General features: G+C 39.7%; 1 protein-coding gene across 1 annotated transcript in view; it reads right to left on the reverse strand.

The window, feature by feature from the left end:
* dnah5 (dynein, axonemal, heavy chain 5) overlaps positions 1-25,332 on the reverse strand; it is a 202,299-nt gene that overhangs the window by 134,767 nt on the left and 42,200 nt on the right. Inside the window, exons 2-10 of the mRNA XM_055659224.1 lie at positions 18,213-18,347; positions 16,834-16,918; positions 14,186-14,349; positions 10,802-11,020; positions 6,006-6,143; positions 4,197-4,373; positions 1,994-2,107; positions 849-956; positions 513-635 (exon numbers count right to left, since the gene is read on the reverse strand). Coding sequence (XP_055515199.1) covers positions 513-635; positions 849-956; positions 1,994-2,107; positions 4,197-4,373; positions 6,006-6,143; positions 10,802-11,020; positions 14,186-14,349; positions 16,834-16,918; positions 18,213-18,347 — 1,263 coding nt within the window. The remainder of the gene's footprint in view (positions 1-512; positions 636-848; positions 957-1,993; positions 2,108-4,196; positions 4,374-6,005; positions 6,144-10,801; positions 11,021-14,185; positions 14,350-16,833; positions 16,919-18,212; positions 18,348-25,332) is intronic.

Here is a 25,332-nt window from a genome sequence, read left to right on the forward strand (position 1 = left end):
CATGCCTGCAGAATCTCCTGCCGAGAAGGACACTCCATCAGGCACAGGGAAATACCAATTCTGCAAACTTCACGATAAATTGAGCCCCAAATCCCTGTTATGCGCACCTAGTGGAAAAAGGCAAATTCCAAAAAAGGGGTCCCATGTGACAATTTTATTTGATCTTTGGACTTTTAGGAAAGAGATTAGGATTTATTTTTTTTTTAGTTGGAGGGTGGTGAATCTGTGAAATTCTTTGCCACACAAGGCTGTAGATGCCATCAGTAGATATTATTAAGGCAGAGATAGATAGATTTTTGATTAGTACAGGTGTCAGAGGTTATGGGGGGGGGGGGGGGGGGGGGGGGCAGGAGAAGGCGTTAGGAGAGGGAGATAGATCAGACATGATTGAATGGCAGAGTATATTTGATGGGCCAAATGGCCTAATTCTACTCCTATTACTCATGACATTGCCTGCTAATCAAGAATGTCTTGTTTTAAAATATTAAACCATTTTAGGATAGCTTCTTTACCTGGTTTAAGTGAATTGCAGACTTCAATTTTGTAACTATCACTTCATGTGGTTGATCCCATATTGTAGCTGTGTCATTATTTGTTATATACGTTTTGCAGGCTGTTATCATCTGATTAGTCACCTAAAAATCAGCAAACAATGTACCATTACTTTCTTTGTGAAAATAAAACATAAAAATAAAATAGAAATCATCGAGAAAATATCATTTAAGATACACAATGCAAATTGTTGAGAAATTTCTACTGGATAGTATATCACTATTAGTTTCTTTCTCCATTTTCAATTGACAGAACCTTAGAAATAAACAGACTACGTTATTATAATCATATAATACCTTTACAAATAAAGAGGTAATCTTTTCTGAAGTATTGTAGTAACGGGAGATGCTATGAATCATTCGAATTGCATTGATCAAGCCTGGGATTGCTTCCACCATGGAAACCTACATTAAGGTTAAAAACACAAATCCGGTTAAGTCCTGACAATTAACTTACATGCGAAGGTCAGCATCATTTTAAAGAATACGTCATACATTGCGTAAATTCACTTATTTTCCTAGTGTCAGCCCAAACATTCCTGGAAAAACGAAGGCGGTAATCATTTTAAATTCAAATAATGTGCAAGTTAAACAAACCCGGGGAATTAAGAAATGCATTACAAGCTGCAACTCTTCAGAGCTTCCTGACTGAGTCATGGTGTCCTATTGATTGGCCTAAAACAAGTGAGATTGTACACTAATTGCCTATTATGTTTTCCAATGGGAACACTATAAATGTTAATGCGATCTCAATCAACATCCATGAGACAGAACCAAAACTATAGAATTTTTTTTTTCACGGTTTTAACAAAAGGTAATGATCAAGTTCATAATCTTTCAAAAAAAAGTTGCCTTTTTTTCTTCTTACTCAATAGAATCCAGCCCCATTTTACTCCACATTTCTTCAAAGTTCCAATTTGTTGGATAGTAAAGAAAATTGGAGCTGAAAGGAAAAGCAAAAACAAAATGGCACAAGCTTGTCTTGGTCCAGCAATATTTGGAACCTTTATTCAAATTTTGCAAATGTGACGCAAAAGAACTCTGCCGTGAAGTCATGGCGGGATGAATATTGGTGCAATGATGTATTCCGTCATTACATCAAAGGGACATTCATAGCAAACTAAGCACTCAACTCTTAATTTAAATTTGAAGCCTGTGGCTGCCTCTTATTTAATGTTAGTGGTTATGGAAAATCAATTGTTGTTCAGCTAAATTTCTAAAGTAAATCATCAAGGAATGGGAATTCATCTAAACAATGAGAAACCATGCATTTTTTCTCAGCTTCCTTTGAACTGTAATCAGACAAACAATGTCTATTACTGTTAAAAATATGTGAATTCACGAAAGACCTGGGGATTAAGATCATAAATACACCATTAAGAATCTGCGTTGCAAGATAAATTATGCCAATTTTTATAAGCTTTAATACTATAATTACTTACAGGGTCACTGTTGTACAATGGATCACAGAATTTCTCTAGTGTGTAAAGGTACTTGACATTGTCTTTAGCCTCATTAGCTGCATCAGTGATTCGAGTATCCAAGTCTCGCCATGTCTAGAAGTGTAATGCACAATGATTTCAACTAAGAACAAAAACTACATATTGGTCATTTGTACTGAGGTAAATTCTTCATTATTTGCAAAAAGATAACCTGCTGGGTTAGCCGTGTACATTTTGAAGAATACGTCATAAAACAAATAAATTGTAATTTCCTAAAGATCCTGTGAATTTTGTTAAAAATCTAAATTTAATCCAAAGGTATTCACATAAAAGGTTCCCGAAACATGTGTGATTGGGAAAAATTAAAATTAAAACACATGCTGAAGGTAACTGGATAGATTCAGCTTAAATTAATAAATACAAAAAGCATCAATTTAAGAAATATATAACTCAGCGGGAGGAGAGGGTGGCAGGGAAGGCATGCAGGAGGTACTTGAAATTAGAGAAATCAATATTCATACCGCTAGGTTGTAAGCTGCCTAAACGAGTTCATAACATTTCAACAGAATCCTTTCTATTAGTTAATGATCTATTTCAGACACTGCCAACCTGTCTAAGCCTGTCAGCATTTTTCCAGGGATTTGTTTCACCAAATTTCCAGTATCCATAATATTTCCAGTATCAATAATATTTTGATGGAATGAGATTTATTAATTCCATCAAAAGCTCCAAACCTCAATAACAAAGCTTGAACAAAGCAAATTTGGAAAAATGAAGGCACTCTGGAAAACCTCTGGATCCTTTCCAAAGTCTCCACATCCTTCCTGTAATGGGGAACCAGAATTGCACACAATACTCCAAATGCAGCCCAACCAAAGTTTCATCAACTGCGACGTGACTTCCTGACTGTTATACTCAATGCTCCGACCAATGAAAGTAAACATACTGTATGCTTTCTTTACTACTCCTATCTACTTTCAGGGCACTACAGTCTGGTACCCCAAGATCCCTTTGGACATTAATGTTGTTGTGTCTTGCCATTAACTGCACATTTTCCCCTTACATCCAAGCTCCCAAAGTAGAACAATGTAAGGGCTATAATAATACATTTCAAATGCTTCACTCCCCATATTAAATGGCCTGAACAATCTCTTTAAAAGAGACAGCTGGAGGTCCCTCAATAACAGAAAATATTTGCAGCTGCTCCAAAATAAAAATCCCAGAATGAATGCATGATTATGTCAATTATTTAATTATATTTTCATAGCAAAAGGATTTGAGTATAGGAGCAGGGAGGTTCTACTGCAGTTGTACAGAGTCTTGGTGAGACCACACCTGGAGTATTGCGTACAGTTTTGGTCTCCAAATCTGAGGAAGGACATTATTGCCATAGAGGGAGTGCAGAGAAGGTTCACCAGACCGATTCCTGGGATGTCAGGACTGTCTTATGAAGAAAGACTGGATAGACTTGGTTTATACTCTCTAGAATTTAGGAGATTGAGAGGGGATCTTATAGAAACTTACAAAATTCTTAAGGGGTTGGACAGGCTAGATGCAGGAAGATTGCTCCCGATGTTGGGGGAAGTCCAGGACAAGGGGTCACAGCTTAAGGATAAGGGGGAAATCCTTTAAAACCGAGATGAGAAGAAATGTTTTCACACAGAGAGTGGTGAATCTCTGGAACTCTCTGCCGCAGAGGGTAGTCGAGGCCAGTTCATTGGCTATATTTAAGAGGGAGTTAGATGTGGCCCTTGTGGCTAAGGGGATCAGAGGGTATGGAGAGAAGGAAGGTACGGGATACTGAGTTGAATGATCAGCCATGATCATATTGAATGGCGGTGCAGGCTCGAAGGGCCGAATGGCCTACTCCTGCACCTAATTTCTATGTTTCTATGTTTCTATAAATGTTGTGAAACAGCATTACATCCATGTTGTAAATAATCTTAGATATGAAAAATATGAATTTGTAAATTGTTAGCTGAAAATCTTTTATTTCATGATTTTTGTATTGAGATTCATGAATATGTTGTGCTCTGAATTTGTTAGTACCAAAGATGACTAAGATGCCTCTGAATACAATTAATTTAAGGAACATTTAGGACATTTTTATTGCAACATCTTCAGCTCTATTCATTATCGATCTTCTCAATCTCAATCTTATCTTTTCTTAAATTTCAGCAAAATTAAAGATAGGCAACGACACCTTAAGAAATTTAGATTTTGCTGTTGCAAGAATTCCAAGTACTGCTTTTACATCTTGACCCTTCAGTTGATCAAGTAGATAATTGAATTTTGACATCCGTTTCTTCCAGTGATCCAATTCAGCACGCGGCCCCAGGTCATCAGCTTCCTTACGCAGCTGTTCACTTTCAGCAAGTACCTAAAATGGGACAATTTAACTTCAAAACTTGTTTCAAGATATATCTCTGCCTCATTCTGCCTCATTCTGTCAGCAATCTGGCCAATGTACAATCATTATAAAACTCTTCTGTTATTCAGTCCACATGTAGATATTCAGATTTTCCTTACATATGCCACAAGATCCAGTTGGAATTGTTCACATTTACCATCTAACTTCAGGAAGCTCAGTACTCCAGCACAAGGCTGAGTAAACATACAAATCCCCAGCTTCCCAATAAGTTTTGGGTTATGGGCACCAGTAAATCTGACTAGTTAGGTGCAGGATGAGAAATTCCATTCATTACATTGGACAGGAATAGCTGCAAGGGAGAGAGGGGAGTTTCAGGTAATTTTGACATTTTTGAATTAATGGAATATACTTACTATATTTTAAGTTTTATTATTTCTTATTTTTTAGTCTTTTAAGTCAAATCTTAACTTAAACACTAGCATGCTTTACATAGAGCTCTACAAGATTGTATGTTGGTGAGCGTTTAATCACATATATAAAGGTGGGAAGAAAATCTCTTTTTATAAATAAATTGAATTGATGGTTAGCCTTCAATGGACATCCCTCTACAAATCGATCGGTACATGACAGCATTGGGGCAGAGGATCTCATTCTCCCAACAAACTAGAAAATTGGGACAAAAGCTCAAGTAAACTGCTATTTTACTTTGGTGAAGTAAGTTGAACAAAATAAACTGCAAAACAACATCTCAAAAAGTGGCAGATCACATGTACCACTGTATGTGAGAATAGAAAGGTTGTGATGGATCAGTCCAGACCCAGACCACTGCCTCGCTTGCCTCTCTCCAGTAATCCCCACCAGCCCAGATATACTTTCTTCTCGATGAAGAGGGTGATCCTGATTACCGAAAAAGCATCCTGCCTGAAGCAAAGGGCTCCGTCCGGGCAGCAAGACTTCATAATTCATATCTCAACACCATTATGGCCTTTACAGCTTGCAACCTTCAAATACTTTGGAACTATTTTTAAATGCGAATAATGGACACTTTTTTTTTTAAACTAGTCAGATAAATTTGAATAATTATAAAAACTAGCAAAAAAAATTTAAATAGCAAAAAATTAACAGAGAACATTAAAATAAAATATTGAAGTTATCTACACTTAATTTTTCCACAGAGTCAGCAGAGGGTTGGCAGTGGTTAATCCTCTCGGGCAGAAAACTGAGATGAGATGGGGAAGGAAACAACGTGGATCCATGAATTTCTTCAGGATATCAGTGCACCACTTCAGGACTCAAATGGTAAGTGCAGAACCAACTGCCCTCTGGCTGTTCTTTAATTCCTGTGTTACAACATGCCTATCTGAACATCCAAAGTGTAATGGATATTGGGTGGCTGATAGCCCTGCTGAACTGCCAGCTGAAAGTAAGCATCCTTTGGCCCATGATATCCAAGAATAACTTCAAAATCCACAGCAATTCATCTCTATCTATGACAATTAACCATGGTAACACTACACATTCATCATCCATTTACTATTTTGAGTGAAATTAAGTTATGCACCATTGTACACCATTCTGCATCAGTTTTGACTAATATTCCAGCATTTACTTTTAAAAATGCATGAAAAAAATGAATACTACCTGCTCAATTTGTTTGATCCACACTTTAATACAGGCTTCGATTTTTTCTAATGCTTCAGTGTTATTGACAACAGACAAATAATCTGTTGGGCCTTTGAGAAGTCTCAGGTCAAAGGTTCCACATTCCTTCAAGTTCACCTATAATCATAATTGTATGGTGATATAAATGTAACATACTTTAACATTTAAATATTGATTAATATATATTAAACAGTCAATGAATGATGCTCAATTGGTGGAATTAAATTTATGTCTTCATTATTTTAATGGCTTTGCCAATAATCATTCAATTACTGTCTTTCTTGTGCAATAAAGCTCCTGAAGCTCATAACGACATTTATGATATGCACAACGACTAAGTTTTGACCAATGGTCTAATTGTAAATCTCGTAAATTTTTCATCCCCTTTGCTTATGCTGCATCTTTGATTTTAGGTGGTCATTAATTTGTATATGTGGTTTCCTTCATTCTAAGCATTAAAATACAGTGAACAATTGAGCTCCAACATTGACCTTTGCAAGCCAATACGGTCATGTTCTGACAAATTCAGTTCCTGCTTATCATTACTCCCTTGCTCCTGCTGCCCAACCAATGATTGAACCAGATCTTTAACTCACAAGATCAACGTTTTGATAATGAATAAATGATTGTCAAATTTCTGCTGAATATCCAATACTTTTGTCAACTCTTTTTAAAAGTAATTAAGTTTCATGAAGTATGATTACACATTTTAAATTCATGAAAACTTTCTCTAATCTACTTGCATTTAAAGATGTCCAGTCACTACATCAATAATTAGACTCTTCTAATTTCTACATGATTTCTGTTTCTCAACTTATTTAACCAGTTGAGTGACATGTACAATTTTCCAGTCTGAAGAAACTTGCTTGGATTATAGATGGGTAAATGCCAAAATGTATTCCTTTCAAATCCTAAGATTGAATCTATTTAGCTCAGTCTTTTTTCATTCTTTAGTTGCATTGTTTTCAAAAGCAGTTTGTTTGTACAAATTTGGTAACTCCTCATCTGATTCAATTTTATTCTCCTTTTAGGTCCAGCATGCTATCCTCCTCCGTTATATATAATGAGGCAAACTATGCAGTCTGTCACTTTCTTATGGAAAAGGGATGGCAGCTAGTTATAGTCATAGCATCACCACAGCGAAGGTGGAAAAAAGGCCCTTCAGCTCAACTTGCCCACACCAAACCAACATGTTCCATCTAAACTATTCCCACTTACTTGCGTTTGGCCCATATCCCTCTAAACCCATCCTATCCATGTACCTATCCAAATGGTTCTTAAACAATATGATAGTGCCTGCAGATAGTTAGCTGAAATGAGAACCAGTCTTCAAAAGAAAGCCATTTACATGCGATCAATTGGTGGTTCTATTAAAACATGTAAATACATAAGCAAACAAACTAACATCAATTGATACACCAAATCCATTGAAACTAGTCACTTACAGTGTGACATTCTGATTCTGTAGCTTTGTGACCACACAAGGGATAATAAATGTTCATGTTAATTGACTCTCATTGAAATGAGTAATTTATGGACAATTCTCAGGAATTGTACCTTATGTAGTCTGGAAACTGCCTGTAATACATTTTCAAGAACTCTACATTGCACCTCTCCCCCTCCCTGACAATTAAAAAAATATTACGGTTGCCCAGCTGCTGACCTCACAATGCCTTTGCACCTGGCCCAACTGCCTCCAGGCCCCGCCCAGCCCTGCCCCCTGGGGGGGGGGGGGGGGGGACGGGGGGGGGACGCTTCATTTCCAGAACATTCTGAACGCGTGACGCATGGTTGCATTTCGCAATCTCTGTCTCTACCTTTCTCTCTCTCTCTCCCCCCCCATCTCTCTCTCTCTCTCTATCCCCCCCCTCTCTCTCTCCCTCCATCCACCTAATTCACAATTGTCTTGTGGTGTGTTTTTATCAAGTTTCGTTCAGATGGATATATTCACTTGTATATTTTACAAGTTATTCACATTTTTAACTTGACAAAATCCAGTTTGAGTAAGAATCACTTGAACTTGCAGTGGCAGTTGCAATGGCAGTTAGCAGCTGTGACGTCACAAAGAAATCTCAATTACATAAACTGCCCGTGAGCAGTGCTCCACCCGACAATGACATCACAATGGGATCTAATTTACATAAACTGCCCATCAACAGTGTTCCACCCAGTGCAATGAGAGATTTGGAAATATGAAGCAGATGGAAGAGTGTAGGAAGGAACTGCAGATGCCGGTTTACACTGAAGAGAGACACAAAATGCTGGAGTAACTCAGCGGGACAAGCAGCATCTCTGGAGAGAAGGAATGGGTGACATTTCGGGTCGAGAAGAAGGGTCTCGACCCAAAACATCACCCATTACTACTATCCAGAGACAGTGTTTTCTCTCAAGTATATTCACCTTTGTCCCTGTTCGGTTGAAATGAAATAGTAAAAATAGTATAAAAATAGTAAAAATTGGAAAGAGCCATGGTTTTCAAGGGAAATCGGACACTTGGTTCAGAAAAAGAGAGAGATCTACAATAATTATAGGCAGCATGGAGTAAATGAGGTGCTTGAGGAGAATAAAGAATGTAAAAAGAATCTTAAGAAGAAATTAGAAAAGCTAAAAGAAGATATGAGGTTGCTTTGGCAAGTAAGGTAAAAGTTCATCGAAAGGGTTTCTACAGCTATATCAATAGCAAAAGGATAACGAGGGATGAATTTGATCCATTAGAGAGTCAGAGTGGACAGCTATCTGCAGAGCCAAAAGAGATGGGGGAGATATTGAACAATTTATTTTCTTCGGTATTCACCAAGGAGAAGGATATTGAATTATGTGAGGTAAGGGAAACAAGTAGAGTAGCTATGGAAACTATGAGATTCAAAGAAGAGGAAGTACTGACACTTTTGAGAAATATAAAAGTGGATAAGTCTACAGGTCCGGACAGGATATTCCCTAGGACATTGAGGGAAGTTAGTGTAGAAATAGCAGGGGCTATGACAGAAATATTTCAAATGTCATTAGAAACGGGAATAGTGCCGGAGGATTGGCGTACTGTGCATGTTGTTCCATTGTTTAAAAAGGGGTCTAAGAGTAAACCTAGCAATTATAGACCTGTTAGTTTGACGTCAGTGGTGGGCAAATTAATGGAAAGGATACTTAGAGATAATATATATAAGCATCTGGATAAACAGGGTCTGATTAGGAACAGTCAACATGCATTTGTGCCTGGAAGGTCATGTTTGACTAATCTTATATAACCATATAACCATATAACAATTACAGCACGGAAACAGGCCATCTCGGCCCTACAAGTCCGTGCCGAACAATTTTTTTCTCCCCTTAGTCCCACCTGCGCACTCATACCATAACCCTCCATTCCCTTCTCATCCATATGCCTATCCAATTTATTTTTAAATGATACCAATGAACCTGCCTCCACCACTTCCACTGGAAGCTCATTCCACACCGCTACCACTCTCTGAGTAAAGAATTTTTCTTGAATTTTTTGAAGAGGTTACTCCGGAAATTGATGAGGGTAAAGCAGTGGATGTTGTATATATGGACTTCAGTAAGGCTTTTGACAAGGTTCCTCACGGAAGGTTGGTTAAGAAGGTTCAATTGTTGGGTATTAATGGTGGAGTAGCAAGATGGATTCAACAGTGGCTGAATGGGAGATGCCAGAGAGTAATGATGGATGGTGGTTTGTCAGGTTGGAGGCCAGTGACTAGTGGGGTGCCACAGGGATCTGTGTTGGGTCCACTGTTGTTTGTCATGTACATCAATGATCTGGATGAAGGTGTGGTAAATTGGATTAGTAAGTATGCAGATGATACTAAGATAGGTGGTTGTGGATAATGAAGTAGATTTTCAAAGTCTACAGAGAGATTTATGCCAGTTGGAAGAGTGGGCTGAAAGATGGCAGATGGAGTTTAATGCTGATAAGTATGAGGTGCTACATCTTGGCAGGACAAATCAAAATAGGACGTACATTGTAAATGGTAGGGAATTGAAGAATGCAGGTGAACAGAGGAATCTGGGAATAACTGTGCACAGTTCCCTGAAAGTGGAATCTCATGTAGATTTATAAATCAGAGTATAGAAGTTGGGATGTAATGTTAAAATTGTACAAGGCATTCGTGAGGCCAATTCTGGAGTATGGTGTACAATTTTGGTCGCCTAAGGAAGGATGTCAACAAAATAGAGAGAGTACAGAGGAGAGTTACTAGAATGTTGCCTGGGTTTCAGCAACTAGGTTACAGAGAAAGGTTGAACAAGTTAGGGCTTTATTCTTTGGAGCGCAGAAGGTTAAGGGGGGACTTGATAGAGGTCTTTAAAATGATGAGAGGGATAGACAAAGTTGACATGGATAAGCTTTTCCCACTGAGAGTAGGGAAGATTCAAACAAGGGGACATGACTAGAGAATTAAGAGACAGAAGTTTAGGGGTAACATGAGGGGGAACTTCTTTACTCAGAGAGTGGGGGCTGTGTGGAATGAGCTTCCAGTGAAGGTGGTGGAGGCAGGTTCGTTTTTATCATTTAAAAATAAATTGGATAGTTATATGGACGGGAAAGGAATGGAGGGTTATGGTCTGAGCGCAGGTATATGGGACTAGGGGAGAATACGTATTCGGCACGGACTAGAAGGATCGAGATGGCCTGTTTCCGTGCTGTAATTGTTTTATGGTTATATATGGTTGTACATGTCTCATTTAAAAGTTTAAAAATACATAAAGGACAAATTGAAATTTGGAACATCAAAATGAAAAGGTATTTTGTTGCAACTCCGTACTTTTTCCATCAAGCTTTCCTGAGCACTTGCCAAAACGCTCACAAATCCATCCAATGAACTTAGGAAGTCTTGGCGTACACCGCTTGCCTGAGGACTGTTCAGCTCTCCCCAACCACTGTTCATTTTCTTCAAAGCAGGAACAAATATTTCTGAGAGCAGATGTTCTACTGCTTTCAAAAGTCCAACATCAGTCGTATCAAGAACATTGAAATTTACCTCCTAAAAATTTTGAAACAAAAGAAAACAATTACCATTATGTGAAATGACAATCTGCATTTTGCATATTGTAGAATATTGTTCGAGTATTCCGAGTCTTGGATTAAGTTTATAACCTTGGAAGCCATCTATCTTCTCAGGCTCATGCCAGGATGGAAAGAAGTAATTTTATTCACCCAATTCTCTCTCTTAATTTCCAGTCCTCTTCCAACTCATTTTCTCTCATATTTGCTCTTTAATAATTTTCCATTAGCCAAAAACTGGTTATATTCAAAAGCCAATTAGCTTACTAAAACATATTTGGGTTGTGGTTTGAAACCCGAGCACCCATAAGAAACCCATGTGACCACAAAGAAAATATTTAAACTACATATTTAAAGATTGGCCAAAGCCTAACAACCATACTTCAGCATATTTCATTCCCTTGTGGAGAAGAAAATAAAGTTAATTCAAAAAATCAAGAAAAGCATGAGCAATTTGTTCACCCCAGAGCAAACACATCTGTAACAATAGACAGTAGACAGTAGACAATAGGTGGAGGCCATTTGGCCCTTCTAGCCAGCACAGCCATTCAATGTGATCATGGCTGATCATCCCCAATCAGTACCCCATTCCTGTCTTCTCCCCCTATCCCCTGATTCCGCTATTTTTAAGAGCCCTATCTAGCTCTCTCTTGAAAGCAGAGAACCTGCCTCCACCGCCCTCTGAGGCAGAGAATTCCACAGACTCTCTGTGAGAAAAAGTGTTTCCTCGTCTCCATTCTAAATGGCTTACTCCTTAGTCTTAAACTGTGGCCCCTGCTTCTGGACTTCCCCAACATTTGGAACATGTTTCCTGCCCCTAGTGTGTCCAAGTCCTTAACAATCTTCTATGTTTCAATGAGATACCCTCTCATCCTTCTAAACTCCAGAGTGTACAAGCCCAGCTGCTCCATTCTCTCAGCATACGACAGTTCTGCCATCCCGGGAATTAAAGGGCCTGTCCCGCTTATATGTCCTTGGCACGCAAATTACGCGACTTCGTGGTCGCGTTGAGCCGCGATGGTCCCGCGCGATTTCATGCGTACGCACAGCCGTCTGGAGCGCGTGACGTCCTTTGGAAACGTCAGTCTGAAATTAAGGGTCTTGACCCAAAACGTCACCCATTCCTTCTCTCCAGAGATGCTGCTGGTCCCGCTGAGTTACTCCAGCATTTTATGTCCATCTTCAATTTTCTTGGCTACGATCTGGGAGTAGAAGTGTGGGCGGACCGGATCCACGACGGCCGTGAGCCCCAGTCCGAGCTTGGCGATTGTTTGCCTGCTTCTGCTGCTGTTTGAGGTGAGGCGTTGCATCGCGCCAGGGTCTTGGGCCTGTTCCACCTTGGCCGTCAGTTCCGCAACAGGCCGTTGGCGCGTGAAGGTTTAGTTCGCTACAAAAATTTTGGAGCCACGCGCGATGTCGCGCACAACTACATACCCCTCCGCGATTCTCAGTGGGACCGGCCCCTGCGCGGCCATACGATGCCCGTGCGCCTCAACGTGACAACGAGGTCGTGTAATTTGCATGCCAAGGACATGTAAGTGGGACAGGCCCTTAACCTTGTAAATCTATGATGTACTCCCTTAATAGCAAGAATGTCCTTCCTCAAATTAGGGGACCAAAAGTGCACACAATACTCCAGGTGTGGTCTCACTAGGGCTCTGTACAACTGCAGAAGGACCTCTTTGCTCCTATATTCGATTCCTCTTGTTATAAAGGCCAACATGCCATTCGCTTTCTTCACTGCCTGCTGTGCCTGCATGCTTACTTTCGTAGACTGACGTACAAGGACCCCCAGATCCCGTTGTACTTCCCCTTTTCCCAACTTGACGCCATTTAGATAGTAATCTGCCTTCCTGTTTTTCCTACCAAAGTGGATAACCTCATATTTATCTGCATTAAACTTCATCTGCCATGCATCTGCCTACTCCCCCAACCTGTCCAAGTCACCCTGCATTCTCAAAGCATCCTCCTCACAGTTCACAGTTTTGTGTCATCTGCAAATTTGCTAATGTTACTTTGAATCCCTTCATCCAAATCATTGAGGAATATTGTAAATAGCTGCGGTCCCAGCACCGAACCTTGCGGTACCCCACTAGTCACTGCCTGCCATTCTGAAAGGGACCCGTTAATCGCTACTCTTTGTTTCCTGTCTGCCAACCACTTCTCTATCCATGTCAGCACTCTACCCCCAATACCATGTGCCCTAATTTTGCCCACTAATCTCCTATGTGGGACCTTATCAAATGCTTTCTGAGCTCCCCCTTATCCATTTTCATTAGTTACATCTTCAAAAAATTCCAGAAAATTAGTCAAGCATGATTTCCTTCATAAATCCTCACAGTTCACACACAGTACACACACAGAAACATTATTCTAAAGCTTTATTTCTCTCTCCTTTCGGTTACATCCTTCAGATTTTATGTATTTTTCAGTTTAATTGTTGTCAAACTACTTATTTTGAAGTCTTAATCAATACTTTGCACATCATAGGACAATGAAATAAAATTTAATTCAGCAAAACCGCCCGGCATTAGCAGTTAGCACAATAATACCACAATCTCCAGAGTTCAATCAATAATTTCACTTGTGCAACCTGCATATTGTAATGTTGTTTGCTATCTATCTTTCGTATTGGATACATTTGTTTTGAAAACAAGTGCTAATTTATCCAAAAAAACATACATTTTGCTGTTTTAATTCGTCAGAGCAGTTACCAATCATTCGTTTTTCACATTAAGTTATAGAGTGCAGTTATTCAACATGTTCACAAGGAGGCAGCAAAAAAAAGTCAAGACATTTCTGAGAGCCTCCATTTAGCTAGTTTGTCAGCAATGTTGACTGAAATCAGGGGTCTGTTTGCCTGTCCCTTGAGGAGTAAAGAGTAGCATTACCACAGGAAGAAAAACATATAAAAGGTGATGGTGGAGGCAGATATGATGGCAGCTTTTATGAGACTTTTAGCTGGGCACACAGATATGCGTAATGGAGGTTATGGATCACAAGAAAGTAAGATTAACTTTCAGCACAAACATTGTGGGCCACAGGGGTTGCTCCTGTGCAATACTATTTTCTGTTCAATGATGGAAATGTTACACAAAACAAAATAAAATCATATAGTGCTTTTGGAATCCATTCAGTTTCTCACCTTATGTACATTGTCTACAGTGATTGCTTTGGATGTACTAGCTCTTAAAAACATGATACAAACTCCAGTGAGGGCCACATCTTTCCCCTCAGTTACAAATATTTTTGGTTTCTTGCTTCGTCCCATATTAGGGTTGGCCCCTACTCCGAGAAGGTTCATGTGCACTGGAAAATAAATAAATATATTTCGCTAAATATATACACATATTCATAATTCACAACACCTTATACAGTTTGTATGTTCGGTTTGGATATGAGCCACAAAATGGGACCCTAACTGAAAATGTCAAATTTAGTACAGGACTTCAAGGCAGAATACATATTTAATATAGTTCTGGATTAGATTTTTTTTTCTCCCTGTGATTATGTCTGCAATACAGCTAGATGTTAAGTTGCCCTTATGTTGAGGGTAACTTGAATATTATGTGAGACCAATTCAGACATCGGTAGGCGGTGCGGCTCTGGCCAGCAGCGGCCTCTGCAGCCTGTCCGCGTTTTTATTATTTTTTGTCTGTGTTTTTATGTAGTTTTTGTTATTTTATGTTGGGGTGTGTGTGGTGGGAGGGGTGGGGAAACTTTTGAATCTCTCCCTGCACTGGAGACCCGACCTTTTCTCGTCGGGTCTCAGGTGTCGTTGAGGCCGCAACGAGGAGCGGCCTCCAACGGGAAGAAGCCGGGGACTCTGGTGCCGACTCACCGTTGCCGTCGTGGAGCTGGCCGAGACCGGAGCGGGTGGAGGAGCGCTGCCGCTGCTGCTGCTGCCGATGCCGCTGCTGCTGCTGAGTCGGAGGCTGCTACTGCGGGTCTGCGGACGGCGGCACCGGGAACCCGCGGGTCCCTGGAGGGAGACCGCTTTTCGGGGCTCCTGCAACGGCGAATTCTCCCGCCCGTGTTGCGGGGTTGAAGAGCTCCTGGAGCGGGGCCTGACATCACTGCCCCGCGCGGCTGGAATGGCCGCGGGACCTTGCGAGCGCACACCAGGGGCTCCAACACCAAGACCCGGTGTGCGACCTCGCACCACCCCGGCGTGGCTTTAATGGCCGCGGGACAATCGCCATCGCCCGCCGGGGGCTTTGACTTTGACTCTGACATCGGGGGGGGGGGGGGGGGGGGGGGGGGGGGGGAGGGGGGGGGGGGGGGGGGGGGGTGCAGTGGAGAGATAAGTTTTTTTGGCCTTCCATCACAGCTATGTGATGGATGTTTATGTAAAATGTAATTATGTTGTGTCTGGGGTCTATTTGTGTGTAATGTATGGCTGCAGAAACGGCATTTCGTTTGGACCTCCAGGGGTCCAAATGACAATTAAATTGACTCTGACTCTGACTTGCAGCCCCCAAACAACTGGCCCCAGCTATTATGGCCTTGAAAGGAGAAACTTGACCAAAGAGGCTACATTTAACTGTTTTCAACTTACTACTTAATGTAGCTAGAAGTTGGGTGAGGCCAGAATTTAGTGAACCAATGATAATACCTCTTATGGTTAAATATCCTGCTCATATCACAGTTAAGATTAGCAAAAAAATAATGGCCAGATAATCTTCATAGAAATATCAGTCTAAGTGCACTGAAGACCAGTGAAGGGATTATTCATCTGTAGATTGGCTGTTGCATGTTAGCCAATCAGAATGCTTACTAGTAATAACCCTGCCGTGCATGCCTTATAGTGTTAAGAACTCATTTATTACATTTAGTAGATGCAGCAGACTGAACGTATAATGTATTGCATATCTGACACTGAGAAGTCTATTAAAGATGTTTATACCTTTACCTGTACGAGTCAGGTAATTACAGCTTCTATCAAATCAGTGTTGGAAACGTGCAGTTAATTAAAAGTATTTTTTTGTTTGTTTTAGCGATACAGCGCAGAAACATACCCTTCAGTCCACCAAGTCTGTACCAACCTGCAATCCCAACACATTAACGCTATCCTACACACGCTATGGACAATTTACATTTCTACCATGCCAATTGACCTACAAACCTGTACGTCTTTGGAGTGAGGGAGGAAACCAAAGATCTCAGAGCAGTCAGAGGGAGAACGTACAAACTCCGTACAGACAGCACCCATAATCAGGATTGAACCCGGGTCTCTGGCGCTGTAAGGCAGCAACTCTACCACTGTGTCACCATTCCACACTGTTATCAAGTAAAGTTGAGGTATCAGAGTCATGTGCAATGACAAAGCCTTCTTAATGCATGACAAAGCTACGTATAACACGAGGTCCAGAACACGGGGTCACAGTTTAAGGATAACGGGGAAGTCTTTTAGGACCGAGATGAGAAAAACATTTTTCACACAGAGAGTGATGAATCTGTGGAATTCTCTGCCACAGAAGGCAGTTGAGGCCAGTTAATTGGCTGTATTTAAGAGGGAGTTAGATGTGGCCCTTGTGGCTAAAGGGATCAGGGGGTATGGAGAGATGGATGGTACAGGATACTGAGTTGGATGGTCAGCCATGATCATATTGAATGGCGGTGCAGGCTCGAAGGGCCAAATGGCCTACTCCTGCACCTATTTTCTATGTTTCTATAAATTCCTAGAGATATGCGACAGTTTATCAGCAACATCATTTGCATGACCTTTTGAAATAATATCTCAATACAGCAATATTGACACTAAAAAAATGGATTACAAATTAATTTGTTTACCTGTTTCATTTGGTTCCACATCTTGATAATAAAACATAAGGTGTGGATGTCCTCCATTAGCAAAAAATGAATCTATGCGTTCGATCTATAAAATTAAAATAAATCATTAGAATTATGGCAATCCACAAATGACTGTGTTCAGAACAGATGCTCTCAAATGTAATTTGTATGAATGGAAAAAATATAGTGATTTAAAAATGACACACCAACTGGAAAATAATATTTATTTCCATTAGTGAGGAAGAGCATAGTGAAGTAAGCATTTACCCAGCAAATTTTCACACGATAATATCCCATAGATATCAACAAAATAAATGGCCTGGTGATCTGTTTTAGTAATGTTGACTGTAACTATTTGCCAGGACAACAGAGAGAGCACTCGTACTTTTGATTAAATAATGAAAATCATCTTCGATCTGGTAAGAAAGGTAGAGTTTTGTTTAACTTTATAACTATAAATGGCATTACCAATAAATATTTCCAATATTCCCACAATACTTGTACATCTGAACATAGCTGATCAAGTGATCAAGTTTCCAGGGGGCATTCAAGCACCTTAGAGGGAAGAGCAATGGCACAGTCAAAGTTGACACCATAGGAGTGCATTGTTCATTTTTTCTTAGGTGGGGCCCACCATCTTCACTTCTGCTTCGATTTTCCACTCCTGCCTCATCTAGCTGCAAATTCTGAAAAAAAACTGCTGTGTGAGAGTCTCTGAACCCAACTCAAAAGCACTGAGTAGTGCCATGGCCTTAAGTAACAATTAGGTTCACACACAGGTGAGAACACGCCCCATGCCCAAACCTGCTGAAACAAAATTTGACACATGGCAAAGTTGTGCCTCCAGCTTTGCCATCTGCATGTCCCAGGTGTTCAAAAGTACTATTTTAAAATGAATTGCAGTTAAAACATATCAAAAACACTAAATGATTTTCAAACACCACCTAATACATTTATTAATTTAAAAGCAATGCTGCAAACACAACGAAAAATTATTTGATTTAAAAAACCTGCATATTGGGAAGCAGTTTCCCAGCAGATGTACAAAGGAATCTATGAATGTTCACAGCTTATTGTTTAACTAAATGCAGAACCTAGAAGCAGAATATTTAAACAGAATCTCCAGCTGGAATCTGGAAACAGATCATAATGTTCAGGTGCACATGTATGAAAGTCCTGATCTTTCTTATTTTTATGTAGATAAAGGCGAGCAGTTAATCATGGAATCACTGTTAATTTCAAATAACGTTCCACCCATTAATGTATATTTCCCATAATGATGAGGAACAAATCTACCACCTGATTTTTGCTGCAAATTCCTTTTACTGAACGTTATTATTTTTCTTAGTTTAATGTATTTCAATAATATATATGCTTGCCTGGGAACCCTCAAGAATGGCATCTTCAACCTCGGCTTTCTCCACTCCAAGACAGGAAGCCACAACCACCAATATGTGGTCATGTCTGGCATCCAACTGCGCCCGTTTGGCTTCTCTTTCCTCTTTTAGTTTTTGCTGCAAAACAGATTATTTTATACTGATAAAACTTGAAAACAATTTATCAAGGATCAGTGTTATTGTTCCAAGAAAACAGTCCATATAGTGATTTTCTATAATGCGAAGCTACATCATGTGTGCATGTGGCAAGAAATGAAAGTTGAGAGATGTTTATTAATTTCCCACCCAACACACACTCTGAGTGAATTTTATTCCGTATCTCAACTTTTTGGTTACTGATTTGTGAATTCCGTAAGGTATTTTTCTGTTACTCCAACGGCTGTTATTCAGGGGTTGCCTGTGCCCCTACATTTTTACTTCCTTCATATAATCTTGAGAGCTTAGAACTGTACAGCACAGGAACAGGTCCTTTGTATAGCAATATTACAAAATTTTGAGATTTTAAAAATCAAGTCTGCAATTTATCCCATCAGATAAAGCATAACAATAAGTTTAATTTGACACCAAATTCACTTTCATATCTCAAGTATTAAAAACGTTATGGCCATTTTCATACTCGGAAATTAGCATCTTGTTCCCTATTGATTTTCAATGGACATTACAAAAAAGCTGTGATCTTGGATAGTCAAAAGCCCATTTCTTAAGGAAAGATTAACATTTTTAAATAGCCTAAGTGTCCAAAGATTATTCACAAATAATTCACAATATAACATGATTTTTATATCTAATTTACATTAATTTATAGGCCAAATGGAAGGAATTTAGTGTTCAATTGCTGTAAATAAATGCCCATTTAAATCGGCTTTCTAGTGGGTTCATGTGAACGCGCTGGTTTAGAACGTTGACATCGTGCTGGATTAGTGCCCTCAAATGCCGAGAAAAATACTGCGGGATATAAAAAGCCCAAAATGAACTACTCGCTATAGATAACTTGATATATAGGGTTATATATATGCCCCATTTAATGTAAAAATAAGGTACATACCTTTAATTGTTTGCTTTATAAAACCCTGGGGCTGCGAGAGGTTGCGGAATAAGACAGTAATTTTAAACTATTATAACTATATTATCGAGGCCTATAAAACTAATAATACCTTTTGCGACCGGGTCTTGCAACGATTTTTCGTTAATGATTTACTAGGCTGAACATTTGCGATTAGTACAGCCTAGTAAAAATCGCGTTTTAAACCCGCCCCCTCCAAACAGCGCCAAAATCGCGGACCTGGCTGTGGGCAGATTCCCAATGGCGATTCAGGTAGGTTTTGTAACATACCTACTTTGTATTTTTAATTATTTGATTATAACAATTTGATTGTTTTGAAACCTATTTGCATGGTAATGTGACTTTTACAAACCTACTTCTGTAAATTTGGAAGTACAGATCAACTTCAAGTCTCATTTAAATTAAAACAAAATCATCTTTCTAAGATATCACGTAAGTATCAGGTAAGTGTCAGTATGTATGAGATTCTTGCAGAGGACCTCTAAAGTATTGTAAATGCATGAGTTTGATTGGATTCAGGGCTCTCACAACTTTTTTTCTCTGTTGCCAGCCAGGCAACGTAGGCAACTTTTTAGGTTGCCAAATGAACAGTTTAGGTGCTCATTTAAGACAGCTTGCATGACGCATACGATAATGTGCTCGGACGAAATGCATAGTTACCAGTCGGAATTATGCTCAATGAAGCATTCACATATTATTTCTGCTTCAAATAAAGTCACAAACTAAACATATTCACCAATCAATACATGATATATACCACAATGACATGCTGCAAAATTACAATACAGTATCTCAACCCTTTTTACACATTGCAATGAATGCAATTTCTATTATTTCTTTCCACGTCCAAACAAAAATGTATTTGGATTATTCAGCGTATGATCAACTTCGGTGAGACCAAGCGCAGGCTTGGCGATCGCTTCGCACAACACATCCACTCAGTTCACAATAACCAACCTGATCTCCCGGTGGTTCAACACTTCAACTCCACCTCCCATTCCGAATCTAACCTCTCTGTCCTGAGCCTTCTCCATGGCCAGTGAAGCCCACAGCATATTGGAGGAACAGCATCTCATATTTCGCTTGGGAAGTTTACACCCCAGTGATATGAACATTGGTTTCTCCAATTTCAGGTAGTCCTTGCTTTCTCCCTCCTTCCCCTCTCATTCCCAGCTCTCCCACACCCTACTGTCTCCGCCTCTTCCTTTCTTTTTCCCGCCCCTCCCCCCCCCCCATCCTCGCATCAGTCTGAAGAAGGGTCTCGACCCGAAACGTCGCCTATTTCATTCACCTCATAGATGCTGCCTCACCCGCTGAGTTTCTCCAACATTTTTGTCTACCCATTCACACAAGTTCTGTTCTCCCACTTTCCTCACCACTCCTTACAAATCAGGGGCAATTTTACAGAGACAAGTTAACCTACAAAGCCAATGCGTCTTTGGGATGTGGGAGGAAACCCACATGCTTGCAGGGAGAATGCGCAAATTCAACACAGACATGATCAAACACAGATCTCTGGTGTGTGAGGCAGCAAGTCCACCAGCTGTGCCACTACATTTTGTTTTCCAACACACAAATATTTATGCGATGATAACTTCGGTAACTAAATAAAAGAACCTATCCATTTTCAGTCTTAAATCTCGAAGTGACGCTATGTCCCCCTTTACAGCTACTGTATGTTTTAATTCAGTTCAAGACTATGGGGCAGTACATTGGCCATAAAGTTGCTGCCTAAAAGTGAACGAGATCCGGAATTGATCCTGAATATGGGTTCTGTCTGTATGGAGTTTGCTCCTTTTCCTTTTGATTGCATGGGTTTTCTCTGGGTGCTCTTGTTTCCTTCCTCATTCCAAAGGTGTGCAGGAACCTTTTTCAGACCCAACCCAAAACGTAATATTTTCCTTTTGTCCAGAGATTCTGTCTGACCTGTTGAGTTACTCCAGCTTTTTATATCTATCTTCAGTTTAAACCAGCATCTGCAGCTCCTTCCTACACACACACGATACTATACGATAGAACTTTATTAATCCCAGCAGGGAAATTAAATATGAATATATTCAATTAGATATGAATATATAACTATACATATATGTTATATATTCATTATAAATATACACCGTTTTGTTTTCTCGTTCATAACATTGTTTACATATTCTGTTGTGCTGCTGCAAGTAAGGATTTCATTGTTCTAACTGGGACGTGAGAGAATAAAACACTCTTGACTTGCATCGCTTATGTGTGGGATAGAACTGTGTGATCGGGTGTACGGGTGATCGGCGTGGACTCGGTGGGCCGAAGGGCCTGTTTCCACGCTGTATCTTTAAATTAAACTAAAAACACTAAAACCCGAGGGAGTCGAAAGAAGGGTCTCTACCCGAAATGTCACCCAATTTCTTCTATCCAGAGATGCTGGCTGCTCCATGGAGTTCCCCCGCACAATTAAAGCATGGAATAGCCTTCACCCTACCATAGTCTTTTTCTTTCATGTGACGTGCACAGCCTAAAGTTGTCGGACAACTTGTTCTATTTGATCTTCCATTTGTGCACGTCGAGTTGATTGCATTAGTCGAAACAGGGCGGACCACGTGAAGGTTGCAATCTTCCACCCCACCCTACCATAGTTACCCAACGAAATTGAAGGTAGCACTTTTTCCCAAGAACCCTTTTTTGCTTAAGTCCAAGTCAAGAGAGTTTTATTGTCATGTGTCCCAGATAGGACAATTAAATTATTACTTGCTGCAGCACAACAGAATATGTAAACATAATACAGAACAGGAGATAAAAGTTCAGTATGTCTATATACCATATACCATATATACACACAATAAATAGACAGATAAAATGCAATAGGCTGTTATTGTTCAGATATTGGAATTTGGTGGTAGACCCTAGTTTAAATTCCATTTTGAATATTTTTGGAGGTCCAGGAAACCAAGAAGCAACAGTTACTCCAGTGAGTTAGTCCAGCTCCATGAAGTGATTCTGCGTAGGGTTTAAGCGGTCGTGGCGAGGCAGCAATGGCTGCCAGATCGCCCACAATGCAAAGGGAGGGAGAAAGTGCCCGGCGCCGACCAGTTGCCGTACAGTGCGCATGTGCAGGGCGGCTGATGATGTGCTGGGCGTGGTTGTGCGCATGTGCAGGGGAAGGATGTGCAGGCCGGAGAGCGGAGAACCGAAACCTGGACATGGATGGCGGGCGGAGATGGAGAGTGACAGAGAGAGAGAGAGAGAGAGAGATAGAGAGAGGGGCCCCACTCAGAGATGAATGGCAGGTGTCCTGGGTTCTCGTCGCCGGGCAAAATGGCATGGCTTTTAGGTTGCCCGGCGGAACTTTAGTTGGCCATTGGCACCCGGGCAAACATTAATTTTGAGCCCTGGGATTGCTGCAAAAGAATTGTAAATAATGTAAATAATGTTGCAGGACAGTTACCCTGCTGTTTGTTGATTGGCCAAAGTGCTAAGCCCTGGCAGAATTGTTTTGAGTTCCACGATAAAAGTTGCATTGTTCAGTGAATTAGCTTCCTTCCAAAAGCTTTTGCCAGAAACATTGTATAAGACCCTCGGATTGGATAGTAAGGGGACCACTCCTATGTAGTTCAGGGACCTATAAAAGGTTGCCCCATTTTAGATTGGTCGATCTTCTGGAGCGTTTGGGACTGCATGACCTTTTGGGCGGTGTCTGCTTGTACGAGGCTGAAAGGCTTGGCCAGGCAGAGACAAGGATCGAACCCACGGTGGTTTAGGTATTGTATAGGGGAATTTGCTGTTCATTCTAAAAATACAGTTTAGTTGGTCCAGTGCTTGAGTCAGTGTTTTTTACTGAACTAGACTCGGGGGGTAAGCTTTAGAAGAGCGTATTTACATAGGTATCTGCATCTAATTTGTTGGCATTATCACCATAGTTCAGTTTAGTTTATTGTCACGTGTACCGAGGTTCAGTGAAAAGCTGTTGTTGTGTGCGAACCAGACAACGGAAAGACAACACATGATTACAATCGAGCCATTTAAAGTGTATAGATACATGATATAGGAATATAACCAAACATTTTATCAATCACAAATTATTTTTTCATATACACACACGAATACTATGAATGCCGATCACCACACTTGAATGCAAAAATTAGCAGTTTCCCAGCATCTGTGGTAATATTTAAAAAATGAATTAATGGTACTATGACATATTAACTGTAAAAATCAGAAAACATAATATGAATTATGTTAAAAGTTACAAAATATATAACAAATGTATAGAATTAAAATTATGCAATGGAGAAAGCAAATGTGTTAGTCGACAATTGCTAATGAATGCACTTTTATTAATAGAGATGCTTCAAAATAGAAAACAGGTTGCAATTTCACAAATATTATCCCAATTATTCACCATTCTTTCTGCAATCTTGTCAGCTCTCCTGTTAAGGGACTGTCAAGAGGCAAGAGAGTTTCTTTGCAAAAATTGCAATTAGGAACTAAAATGATTCTGACATTCGCAGATGATATCATTCATATGATGGTATAGCACAAAACTTGCAAATTCATCACACAGAATCCAATCTGATGGAATGGATGAACGTGAAGCGAATGAAATAATATATAAAGTGTTGTTACGAAGAATGAAAGAACAAAATGAACTGGAGGGCATATTTCTAATAGGCCCAAAGTTCTTCCATTTAAGAATGACGGAGCCCACTGTGCTCTTCGGGACCTGCAATGCTGCAGAAATTGTTTTATACCCTTCCCCAGATCTGTGTCTCGACACAAACCTGTCTCGGAGGTCTACGGACAATTCCTTTGTCTTCATGGCTTGGTTTTTGCTCTGACATGCACTGTCAACTGTGGAACCTTATATAGACAGGTGTGTGCCTTTCCAAATCATGTCCAATCAATTTAATTTACCACTGGTGGACTCCAATCAAGTTCTAGAAACATCTCAAGGATAATCAATGGAAACAGGATGAATCTAAGCTCAATTTTGAGTGTCATAGCAAAGGGTCTGAATACATATGTAAATGTGATATATCAGTTATTTATTTTTAATTACTTTGCAAACATTTCTAAACACCTTCATTCTGGGGATTGTGTGTAAATTAATGAAAAATAAAGAATTTAATCCATTTTAAAATAAGGCTGTAACATAACAACATGTGGAAAAAGTGAAGGGGTCTGAATACTTTCTGAATACACTATCTCAGAACCATTTTGTGGTTCTGTGAATGTATTGTTATTGCAAAATTATGCATGCATTTTTACTCAAATCAATCTTGTTTGTTGGCACCACAGTAAATTAATAATAGATATCAAATGGATGACATTTTGTACAAAATCTTTGTTCAAATGAATCCCCCTTGATTTGTTCAATAGCAAACAACAGCACAGTAAAAATCAACCTGTCCAAACTGATATGGGCACTCTCTGACCCAGGCTGAATTGTGTTCTTTCCAATGTCAAACTGAATCACTCAAAAATGTCAGCAATGTAATTAGAATTCAGCAGATGGATTTAGATAAACCAAAATGGTCAAGTAAACTGTTCAAAGATTCACAAATTAACAGTACATCATTAAACCTTTCACAATAATAGGCAAGCAAGTTGTAATAACATTGGCGCTTGGTAACAGAGAGAAGCTAATAAATTATCAGAACAAAGCTTTCTAACAAATATAGTTTGACCTTGACTTCTGAAGTACTGTTCATCATGATAACATTTGTGTTCCTTGCAAGAAACAATCTGGAAAAACTAACAACAATGAAGTGGAGTTTAAGGCACAAATATGCATAGTTTTGTCCAAAAGAAAAGTACCGCTGTAAACAGCTGTCAAGTCTTTAAATACATTTTAAAAACAACATATGGGGAATTTATAATGGTTTTGCTATTTAACAGTTTGTGATGAGATTATGACATCCTATAGCCAATAACACACATTATTTAATTAATTGTGCCAACAATATTGGTAGAGCATTCTTTGACACAATTTGAGGTAGAAAGGAAACAGGAGCATAATTCCGACCCTCAACTCAGCTCTACTGTTCAGATCTGATT

This window comes from Leucoraja erinacea, chromosome 2 (genome assembly GCF_028641065.1).
Source record: "Leucoraja erinacea ecotype New England chromosome 2, Leri_hhj_1, whole genome shotgun sequence".
Taxonomy (NCBI): Eukaryota; Metazoa; Chordata; class Chondrichthyes; order Rajiformes; family Rajidae; genus Leucoraja; species Leucoraja erinaceus.